A 12,216-nucleotide genomic window follows, 5' to 3' on the forward strand; every position below is an offset into this window, starting at 1 on the left:
CTGGAGCAATCAGAATTTCCTACTCAGGATCCCAGGCCTCCTAAAGTGAGCCATGTACCTAATTCAATAATCCAGACATAGCACTGTTTGTGGGCCCTGGAGTCTCCATTGTTTAAATTTATTTCCCAGTGCAAGAAGCTCATCTGCTTGGCTCAGCACACCTCAGAAACTGTCAGCCCTCAGCTCCCAGGATTCCTCAGTCCTGACCCTCCCAATACTTAGCCCTGTTTCAACGCCCTTTCTGGTTCCACTGTGTGAAGTGTATCACTTGATTCTCCTGTTTCCTAGCTTCCCCCACCTCCAGAAAAGCAAAAAAAAAAAGAAAAGAAAAAAGAAAAATGCTTCTAGTTCTTTAAACTGACACAGAATTCTCCAAGCCACAAGTTACCCTGCTCCAAATTCGCCCATCTCAGGGCTGCAGGCCTGGTAGGAGCTGTCCACTACATTGTCACATTATCCATCCTTCCTTAAAGCAATACTAATAAAATGGGTGCCCTGTCCCAGCCACTCCTCTACCTGAGATGCCTAGTTCAGACACCTGAGCAGCTTGATTCCAGGCCCCGTCGCCAGGCCCCCTGCTGTCCTCCAGCTTTTGAGCGCACCCAGCCCACTCCTACGCTTGGGTCCTGGGCTTGGATTCATGCTGGTCTTTTCCAGCCCCTTCAAGGCCCAGTTCCGGTCTGCTCCATCATTCCACGCAGCTGTGTAGGATGCAGCCCCCAAGGTCATTTTAGCATTCAGAAGAAGAAGCGAATGTGTCTCAAGTCATGCTCCCATCTATCCTGTTTGGGGGGGTTATTTGGCCCATCAAGCCTCCCCTTTATCCCAGCAACCAGGAAGCTCGGAGCTCAAGTTCAGTCACTGTGGCAAATGGCAGCGTGGCCACATCTGCTCCCTCCTCCTCTCTAAGGCTGGCCCTCCTCATTGTGGTATGCATAGTTTCATCTTCAATTGCCTCAATCGGTTTGTGTAGGCAATAAGATATTTTTTTTTAAGTAAGCAAAAGAGAAAAACCCACCTTCTTCACAGAGCTTTCCCTGAGCCCTGCAGCTAGCTCTGGGATCAGGCCCCTCTCCGAACTCCAGGAGAGCTTGTTCTGCAAACCAAGCAAAGTACCACTTCCCCTTCAGTGTGCACAGGGCCCCAGCTCTCCTCCCCATCTCCCATCTCTCTGCGGTCCCTGGCCCTGGCCCTGGTTCCTTCTGAAGAAGGTGGTTTGTGCCCAATGCCTCTACTTCTGCCTCCCTGCCAGGCCGGGCCCACTGCGGTCCATCTTCCAACACACACACACACACACACACACACACACACACACACACACACACGCACACACATAAACATGCACATGCACACAGGCATACACATACACATGCACACATGCACACACACGTATACACACTCTGTGAGACACCACAGCTCAGTCACCTCCTCCCTCTGAAACCCCCTTCCCTTCCAGTCTCACATCCTACTTCCTTTGCCCCTCCCTTAAGCACTGGTGTTTCCAGTAGGTTTCTGCCTCCAACGTTCGCTCCAAGCCTTATCACTTAAACACTGAGGATGCCCAAATCTTCAGGCATCTCCAGCCCAGACGCCCTCCTGAGCTCTAGCAACCCCTCCTAGGCCATTTCATTTACTGCTGTGGCTTTAATCACCAGCAAAGTACTCAATAACTTCCAAACCCATCTCTTCTTTCCAGCCTCATTACTGAGGTCGAGACCCACAAGTCCAAGTGCCCCCTATGTGTTGCCATGAAGGTGGCAATAGTCCCCCAGGCCCCTCAAATGCTGCATGTCCAATACCACCCCCACTGAATGGCTCCATCTCCCCAGAATTACTCAACTAGGAAACATGGCAGACATCATTCATTTATCCATTCAACTAACCTTATGGAATGTTCATCAAGTGCCAGGCTCTACATGCAGGACAGGGTGTGGAGTAAACAAAACAGAAATAGTTCTTGCCACCAGGGTTCTATCTCCAGGTGACTTTCAGCCAGTCACCTAGCCCCATCAAGGCCACTTCCCAATCTCCTCTGAAATAATCCAGTTTTCTCCATACCCACACTCACTATCTTAGTCTGGAGCACTCAATAATACTGAAAAGAAGCAGTTTAGCTGGAATCCGACTCTGAAATGTATGGTTGTGTGACCTTCAGCAAGTAACTTTCTCTGTAACTTGCCAGATGTTTCCTCGTTGACAGATAAAGATAATAGCACCTACTATTTGTTGCAAGGATTAAATGAGACAGAAAGCCTCTAGAACAGTGTCCACAACACAACAGGCTATCTATAAACACCTGCACCCACTACAATCCCCATTTCTCCAACAGCCTCCCCCGACTTGCCTCCCATCATGGCCCACTCTACATGTGCCCAACACCTGCAGCTCCCCAGAGCCCAGGCCCTCTCCCACTTCCACCCTGTGCCATGCTTTTCCAACAGGCTTCTTCCCTGGCTTTCTCCTCCTTGTTTCCCAAGGCTCAGATCAAGGCCCCCTCCTCCCCTGGACACCCAGGATGTGGCAGATGCCCCTCTCCTGTGCTCTCTCCTCTGGGAGCCCACAGCCTCACCCCACTGAATTGGGATTACCACTCCCTTTGTCTGTTTCCCCTGTATCCTCAGGCCTTAGGACCAAGAACTGCACACAACAGAGTCTCAATAAATACTTAGCAAACAAAAAGGACAAACATGAGAATTATATAGAGCCAAATTTCAACTTAGTATAACCATGCACCACCACCCGCCCCTCCCCTTGCAAAAAAAAAAAACTACCTTCTTAATAATGAGGCTACACTTGGTAAGCACTTACTATACTCCAGGCTCTGCGCTAAGCTTTGGACATACGTTATGTCATCTAACGTTCACAATAACCCTGTGACGTGGGTATTTTTACTCCTATTTTATAGGTGAAGGGACGGAAGGTCAGGAAAATTTTGTAAACTTGCTCCAGGTTACACAGCTAATGAGTGGTAAAGACAGGATTCAAAGCTAGGACCGTCCGACTCCAGGACCCATTCCTCACCCTGACCCATTCCTCACTCATATGATCATTGAGACTGGATCATATCTCAATACAGAGTGAGCTGGCTCTTCGTTTTATGAGAGCACCTTTCCTGATAGCCACGTGACCTACGTTGGGATATTAGGCAGAAACTGTCTTCAGAAGTGGGACTAAATTGTCTAAAGTCCCTTTTATATATATATAAAGCCAGCTCACTCTGTATTCAGGTCTGATCCGGTCTAGAGTCAGGGTGAGGAATGGGTCCTGGAGTCGGACGGTCCTAGCTTTGAATCCTGTCTTTACCACTCATTAGCTATGTAACCTTGAGCAAGTTTACAAAATTTTCCTGACCTTCCGTCCCTTCACCTATAAAATAGGAGTAAAAATACCCACATCACAGGGTTATTGTGAACGTTAGATGACATAACGTAGGTCCAAAGCTTAGCGCAGAGCCTGGAACATAGTAAGTGCTTAACAACATAGTAGCCTCATTATTAGGAAGGTAGTTGTGGGGGGTATGCATGGTTATACTGAGCTGAAATTTAGCTCTATACAATATATGTAAGTATATATATGTGTATATATGTGTGTGTCTGTATACACACACACACACACACACGCACATATATAGGTAGAGACTGAGTTTTGCTATGTTGCCCAGGATGGTCTCAAACTCCTGGCCTCAAGTGATCCTCCTGCCTCAGCCTCCTGAGTCGCTGGGATTACAGGCATGAGCCACTGGTATCTTATTCCAAGACTCAAGGAGTCTGTGGTTTTAAATTATAAGCTCCTTGGGTTGTTCATTTTGGTTTCCCCAGCTGAGCACAAAGTAAGCAAAAGATAAACCTGTTCTGAGTGAATGAATGAACAAATGAATGAATAAAGAAGTAGATGGATGGATGAATGGATGAATGAAATGGAAAATTCATTTTGCACATGTCCAAGTCAGTTTTACCCTTTTTGACACCCTTTCTGCTGGACTCAGGATCATAATTCGATGCACCCAAGGAATGCAGAGAAAGGAAAACACAGCCTGGCAATGCGAGCGCCCTCCTGCCAGCACCCCCGGGGCTGCCGCGGCACTCACCGGCACAGGTGGTCAGTCCGGCACACGCCACGCAGGTCCAGGCAGTTGGGCTTCTCCTTGTCCTCATAGGAGCAGCTGGGCAGGATGGTTTGCCGGCGGCGCTCGGCGCACGCCTGGTCTTGGCAGGAGCAGAAGAGCATGCGGTAGGTGTACTCGCTGGGCACCCGGTCGAAGAACTGGCGCAGGGCCTTGTGGCACTTGCGGCGGTTGCAGCGCTCGGTGGGCGAGATCTCGCGGTTGCAGATGGAGATGTAGGAGGAGCGCAGCTTCTTGCAGTTGTCGTTCAGGTTGCAGGCCTTGGCAGCATCCAGGCAATGGTTGCTCTTGGCGCTGACCACCGGGTCTGCCCCTGTCCCTGGAGGAGGAACAAGAGAGCAGGTCAGAGGCCACACAAGCATGAGGAGGACACAGCTGCCCCCTCGCTGGGAGATGACTCCCAGTACTCAATATGCTTCCATGTGCCTGCTCTGTGCCTCAGTTTCCCCCTTTGCGAAATGGGGATCACTTCACAGGACCTACCTCCTAAAGCTGTGGTGAGGAGTAAAGGAGTTAATATACAGGTTGAGGGAGCGCTTAGGAAGCAGCTGGTGCAGGGTGAGCTGTACCATGGCAATCTAGGACAATAGTGGACTTAAAATTCATCACAAGCCTAAAAGGCAAGCAACCAGGTGTGTATGGCCCTGTTTACAAATATGGGAAATAAAGTGACTGGCTCAGCGTCATACAACGAGGGGGCCCCCATGCACCCACCAGCAGGACACTGGCATTTGGGGTCAGACAATGCTCATGATGGGATTGTCAGCAGCCTGGGTGCAGACAGCACACACATGCCCTCCTGAGGAATTCTGGTGAGAGCCAGATGGGAGATCACCTCACCCAACCTTGTTATTTTACAGATAAGGAAACTGAAGCACTGTGTGGGCAAGGGGCCTGCCCAAGGTTGCCCAGCACAGGAACCCAAGTCACACCCAGTAGTGCAGTTATGCCAGCTAGAACCGTTGGTCTAAGCTCCTCATCCATTCTTCATCCACCCTACAAACGCTTTCCAGTATTTCCTGAGCACCACTCTCTCCACACAAGGTCCCGCAAGGTGGTGGGAAGGACTCGGGGTGAGGTAGGCTGAGGCCACACGTCCCTCTCACATGGGCCAGGTGACTGACCGAGCACTTACAGCACACAGTTCCTGGTGTTCTAATCACTTGCCCATTAAAGATTGATCAGGTCCTACCTCTGCACAGCCCTCTGCAGGGTGCCGTGTTACATATAAAAGCGCAAGAGGAGGGCCCACTCTGGAAGAGCTCACAACTCCAGCCAGAAAACCAAGAGGAGAACAGCACAATAGCCAAGACTGGGAGTTCTAGAGCTCAGCCATCGGCGTTCAACTCCTGGCCCTGATACTTACTGGCTCTGTGACCTGGGACAAATGGCTGAACCTCTGCCTCAGTTTCCTTGCCTGCAAACTGGTATCTACCACATAGGGCCTTTGTAAGCATGAATGAGACAGCTCATTTTTTTCTCTCTCCCCTACATCATGATTTTGCTGTCTTCTAGACCATTCCCATCAGCTATTACATCACCCATCTTCAATTTAAAAAAGACCTCCTCGTGACCACACACCCCTCTTAAGCTACCACTCCATTTTTCTGCTCCCCTTGAAAGCAAAACCCCTCAATCGAGTTGTCTACACCACCTGTCCCTTGCTCTCCTCCCATTCTCTCTTAGGCCTGCTTCAGCCTGGTGTTTGGCCCCGCCTGTCTGATGGATGCTCAGGAATCCACGGGCCTCATCTCCCTCAGCCCATCAGCAGCACTGGACACAGCCAATTCCTCCCTCCTGCCTCCTTCCACTCTCTGCTGGGCTCCCTGCCACCTCCCCACAGTCTCCTCCTCAGCCTGCTTTGCTGGTCCCATCTTCCATACCCAGGGCCCAGTCTCCTTTTCTCTACATGCACCTGCTCCCTGGGACTCATCTCATGGCCTGAAACACCATCACTGTGCTTCCAACCCCCAGATTTATACCCCCGGACAAGACCTCTGCCCTGAGCTCCAGACTTATCTGTCTACCTGCCAACTCAACACCTCTAGCTGCAAGCCTAATACCCAAATCTCACACTTGACACATCCAAACCAAACCCCGTATTTCCCCCCAAAACCTGGGGCTTCCCTCCACCTCTGACAGTCTTCCTCACCCTGCTGGAAACAACTGCATCCTTCCAGTAGCCCATGCCAAAACTCTCGGCGCTTCCTTGACTCTTATTCATACACCGCCAAACACTGGCAGCTCCACCTTCAAAATACAGCCAGAATCCAGACACTTCTCACCACCACCACTGCTGCCACCTGGATCTGAGCCACCGACACTGTGCCTGTTAAGAGCCTCCTTCTCCCAGCCTCCTGCTTTGCCCTGCGCCCCCATACCCCACCCCATGACAATCTTCTCTCATCACAGCAGCTGGAGAGAACCTTCCAGAACCTACAGCAGAGAGCCATTGCTCCTAGGCTCCAAAGCCCCCCTTGGATTCCCCAGCTCATTGGGGGGCTTCAGCATGGCCTACACACCTCTATATGTGTGCTGTCTGATTTGCTGTGACAGAACAATTAGTGCTTTCTGAAATGCTGTCCGCTCACCACACACGGCTGCTGAACCTGAAATGTGGCTAGGTCATTTCACATGTTCACACAAGGCCTTGAAACACACACCAGATTTTGAAAATGTAATAAGAAAAAAATTATGTAGGCTGGACACGGTGGTTCACGCCTGTAATCCCAGCACTTTGGGAGGCCGAGGCAGGCAGATCATCTGAGGTCAGGAGTTGGAGGCCAGCCTGGCCAACATGGCAAAACCCCGTCTCTACTAAAAATATAAAAATTAGCTGGGCGTGGTGACATGTGGTGGACTACACCCAGCTACACGGGAGACTGAGGCAGGAGAATCACTTGAACCCGGGAGGCAGAGGTTGCAGTAAGCCAAGATCACACCATTGCACACCAGAGTGGGCAACAAAGGGAGACTCTGTCTCAAAAAAAAAGAAAAAAAGAAAGAAAGAAAAGAAAAAAATAACGTAAAGTATCTCATAAATTTTTACTCTGATTACACATCGAAGGGGTATTTTTGATCTATGATGTTAAACAAATGTAGTAATAAAAATAACTTCACCTGTTTCTTTTTTGTGATTACAAGCAAATGTAGAATTATATATGTGATGCATATTATATTTCCATCAGCCAGCAAGGCTGTATATGGCCTCACCTCCTATTCCTTTCTCCAGGCTCATTTCACTCCACTCCAGCCACCCCAGCCTCCTGGATCTTCCTGGAACACGCCCATCATGGCGTGGCCACAGGGCCTTTGCACTTACTGTCCCCTTGGCCTGGAAGTCTCTCCCTCCCCACCACAGCCATACAACCACTCTCCTCATCTACTTCAAGACTCTGTTCAAATGTTACCTAATGTGTGAGTCCTTCCTGACCACCCCACACATAGTAACAACACCCCATGCACATTCCATGTACCCCCTACTCCAACCTATTTTTCCCACAGCACTCATCACTATCTGCCATGGTATGTACTTACTTCCTCATTTGTTTGTTTGCATCAAATACAAGCTCCAGGAAGACAGGGCTGTGCTCAGTGCTGTGTCCCTAGTACCCTGTGTTTGACAGGCAGGTGCTATGCAATAGGTATTTAAGGGGTGATGGAATAAATGTATTTAGGCCAGTGTCTATTTTACAGTAAGTGCTCAAAAAATGTTGACTAATATTATTAAGCAAGCAAAATGGTACAGAGTAGGCAACAGTGATCAACACAGGACCATGTGGGGCCTAGCCCAGACCTGAAACTTGGGGGATGATCAACGAAGACTAAGCCATTCACCTAACACTTTGTCTGACCAACAATGGTCTTTTTTTTTTTCTTTTCTTTTCTTTTTTTTTTTGAGTCAGAGTTTTGCTCTTGTCGCCCAGGCTGGAGTGCAATGGCGTGATCGCGGCTCACTGCAACCTCTGCCTCCTGGGTTCAAGAGATTCTCCTGCCTCAGCCTCCTGAGTAGCTTGGATTACACGGACCTGCCACTATACCCAGCTAATTTTTGTATTTTTAGAAGAGACAGGGTTTCACCATGTTAGCCAGGCTGGTCTCAAACTCATGACCTCAGGTGATCCGCCCGCCTCGGCCTCCCAAAGTGCTGGGATTACAGGCATGAGTCACTGTGCCTGGCCAACAATAGCCCTTTAAAGGCAGAAAGAGAAAAGTGCCCTCTCTTCTTGTTATAAAAATAAAAGAGGGGAGGGTACATCCAGACAAAAGAATCTTATTCTGTGATAAAAGGAAATGAGCTATCAAATCATGAAAGGACACGGAGAAAACCTACATGAAAGGAGACATGTATCACACCCTATGATTGTAAAGGTATGACACTCTGAAAAAGGGAAAACAGAGACAGTGAGATCAGTGGCTGCCAGGAGTCAGTGGGGAGTGGGGGAGGAAGACGCAGAGCATGGAGCATTTTTAGGGCAATGAAATCACTCTGTATGATACTGTAATGGAGGATGCATGTCATTAGACGTTTGTCCAAACCCACAGAATGTACAACACCAAGAGTGAACTCTAACGTAAACTCTAGGCTTTGCCTCATAATGATGTGTCAATGTAGGTTCAAGAATTGTAACAAATGCATCCCTCTGTAGAGGGATGCTGATAGTTGAAGAGGCTGTGCCTGGGGAGGAGTAGCGGGTAGATGGGAACTCTCTGTACCTTCCTCTCAATTTTGCTATGAACCTAAAACCACTCTTAAAAAAATAAGCCTTTTACTACAAAAATGGAGGCTGGGGGAAATTAAGGCAGAAAGAGAATCAAGGTTTGTTTTCCCAATCAATCCATTAATATATCTTTAATGAGGTCCTACTATGTGCCAGGCACTTCCCCAGACACTGAGGCTGCAACCCTGCCAGAGACACAGCTAGGGACGGAGGAGCAGCCCATGCCAATGTGAGTTCTGTGTCAGGGAAGTCAGGTGTGGAGAGAAAAACATCCTGTCCAGACCTTGGTGGGGGCCGGGGGAGGGGTCCTGGAAGCAGTGACATCACTGCTGAAACCTACAGGAGGAGTCAGAGGAAGTGAAGACAGCAGAAAAAGGATCCCAGGCACAGAGGGGAGCAGGTGCAATCGCTGGGAGGAACTGCAAGCAATTCAATACGACTGAACATGGAAACCAAGGCAAGGAATGCCAAGACAAGGGCCTTCAGCCACGTTGGGGCATGCCGCCTCTCAGGCAATTCCTTGAGCTGCTACCAAACCATTCTGCCCAGGACAGAAGGATCCCAGGATGCCTGTCAACACAAGGGCTATTGTGGGGACACTGCCTCTAAGGGACAGGTTCTCTCCCAGGCCAGCCGTAGGACGCACCTGTCAGAGGCTGGCTGGCTGCTGGCTGGAGGAGTGGAGCGGCCGGGGGCCAAGGTGAGGAGAGACAACAGGAGGGACCCCAGAGAGGAGGTTAGCAACTGCAAGCGGAACAGCAGCTAATTTAGGGCTGCGGCTGCCCCCAGGTTCCCCAGGTGCTCCGTTCCCACTCATCTCAGCAGGTTCCTGAGCTAGTGCTGGTGTAATTATAGCCTCCGTGGCTTCCATTTGGAGCTTGAATAGTGAAAGCTTTTGCTAGGGGGCAGAACGTGTAAACTCCTGGGCCAAAACTTGGTAAATTTCCTAGGAAACAAAAAAAATCAAGAAATGCAGCTCCTACCTGGTTACCAGGAAGATGCCCCATGATCCTCCCAGCAGGAACCGGGTTTGAGTGGGCCGGATGACGGGAGAAAAGACCCCAGGAGCGGGCCTGGGCTCTGAGGCTCTGCCAAGCACCTCGCCAAGGAGGCAGCCTGTGCTGCGTTTTCATTATGAGGGAGATGGTGGGGTCAGGGCTGGGCACAGGGCCAGCCACTGCCATCTGCAGCAGAAAAACTGGACGCACACTCCTTCTGAGACAGCCACTGCCCTGCCACCTACCCTAAGGCTCCTGTCCCTCCTGTCAGGAAGGTGAGTCCCCACTGGGAAGAAGGAGGTGGGGGATTCTAAATACAAACCTCACCTACCAAGACCCCTCACAGTCCTTGCCTGGCACTGGGACTACAGCCCCTGAGCTAAAATGTACAAAGGGCAGGAAATGGGGATTCAGGAAACCCAGCCCCCTCCGTCTCCCTGCCCCGATCCCCTGCACTGAGAGCTGAGACCACACAAGACCTGAGGGAGATTCCAGAGCTAGAAATTGATCCCAGTCCTGGGCTGGCCCTGGAGAGCCTGAACTCAACACGTACTCCAGCGCCAGCCCTGGTGAGTCTCCCAGGCTGGCTGAGAGCAGCCTTGATGGCCAAGGAGTAAATGGTAAACAGCTGCCCAAGGGAGAGGGAGGCGGGATTTAACACTTGGCCTTCTCCAAAACCTCAGTTAAGTCATCCTCCCAACCCCCGGCTCCTGGCCCTAGGGGACACTCTGGCTTCTTCATCTCCTCCCCTCCTCCTCCCTGGGTGAGGGCCAGACCCGGGGAGCGCAGCCAGCTGGGGAGTACAGCCAGCACGGCTGGGGAATGCACAACCAGAGGCTGCAGCTCAGCCTCCCCAACTGCCCTGCCCCGGCCACACCCAGCCCAGCCTCTCCTGTTAATTCCTGGAGTGCTGCCCTGAGCCAAGAGCCCATCTGCACCACTAGGCTGTGATTCCAGACACTGGAAGCCCCCACCACCAGCAGGCAGGCATATGAGTGCTCTTTAAACTCATATTCTTTAAATATTTATTTGGCTTTTATATTGAGCTAGGTTTACCAAATTTCAATTCCCTATCTCGTTTTGGTCATATTAACAGTACCACCTCTACTAATGTTTAATTGATTTTTTCTTTAAATTCCTTAATCCTTTTTTTTTTTTTTTTTTTTTTGGATGGAGTTTCGCTCTGTTGCACGTTGTAGTGCAGTGGCATGATCTCGGCTCACTGCAGCCACTGCCTCCCAGGTTCAGGAGATTCTCCTGCCTCAGCCTCCTCAGAGTAGCTGGGATTACAGGCGCCTGCCACCACACTCGGCTAATTATTTTTTGTATTTTTTTTAGTAGAGACGGGGTTTTGCCATGTTGGCCAGATGGCCTCGAACTCCTGGCCTCTGGTGATCCGCCCGCTTTGGCCTCCCAAAGTGCTGGGATTACAGGCATGAGCCACCACACTGGACCTAAATCCCTTAATTCTTAAATAATGAATCTGTTTAACTCCTTATTGACTCACCTTTTACGTTTTTCAATACCTATCTAGATTTATCCTAAATGATAACACCTATGTTGGTTCTGAATTTTTCTAACCCATTAGAATGCAATAAAGATAAAAATACATATTCGTCGGCCCCATCTCCCATTCTAGCAGTGGTGTGCAATGCACTCGGAGGGGGAAGTCACTGGTTTAGAGAAAAGGCACTTGACCTCTGGTGCATTTGTGACTCACAGGCCCCACCGAGTCAGGAGCTCTGTGGCTGGCACCTGGGCATCTGGATTTCACAAGCTCCCTGTGATTCTGAGGCCACCTTCCAAAGACTGAGACCCAAAGCTTAGGGGAGGAGCAGGGCTGCCCTTGGCCCACTCCCCAAACACACACACACACACCTCACCCAGCACACAATTTAGCTAGCCCGCCCTTCACAGACGGTGGTCTGTGGCCAGCTATTGTCACCTAAGCACGCCCCTCAACTGTTTCATCCCCCTCTGCCACCTCCCAACAGAGAGGATCTTCAAGGTAGACTTTCCAATCACAAATGTGCCCGTGGGCAGAAAGGAGAGGTTCCCCATGCTGTAAAGCTTCCCAGCCAGTGGGGACCCAGGCGTTTTAACCACCCTTCCTGCCTCCCAGAAAACTGCCCCTCATCCCATTTGCAGCTGCAGTGTCCGTCCCTGAGCCCACCCTGGGTCCCTGAACCAAGATATGGAGCTCTACTACTTAAATAGGGGTTAAAGAACGTGGGTCCTAATTCTGTCTCTGCTTCTCCAAGCTGAAGAAGACCCCAGGTAAATCTTTGTGCCTTTCTCGGTCTCATTTCTTTACCTGAATGATGATGGGTTTTGAACTGCCTAATCCCTTATATTTTGTGCCTCTCTCACTTAC

General features: G+C 50.2%; 1 protein-coding gene across 4 annotated transcripts in view; it reads right to left on the reverse strand.

Moving 5' to 3' along the window:
* GFRA2 (GDNF family receptor alpha 2) overlaps nt 1-12,216 on the reverse strand; it is a 98,124-nt gene that overhangs the window by 53,683 nt on the left and 32,225 nt on the right. For all 4 annotated transcript variants that reach the window (XM_003823621.5, XM_034965741.4, XM_034965739.4 and 1 more), the window contains one exon: nt 4,088-4,442. In XM_003823621.5, the coding sequence (XP_003823669.1) occupies nt 4,088-4,442 (355 nt within the window). The remainder of the gene's footprint in view (nt 1-4,087; nt 4,443-12,216) is intronic.

Source organism: Pan paniscus, chromosome 7 (genome assembly GCF_029289425.2).
Source record: "Pan paniscus chromosome 7, NHGRI_mPanPan1-v2.0_pri, whole genome shotgun sequence".
Lineage (NCBI taxonomy): Eukaryota > Metazoa > Chordata > Mammalia > Primates > Hominidae > Pan > Pan paniscus.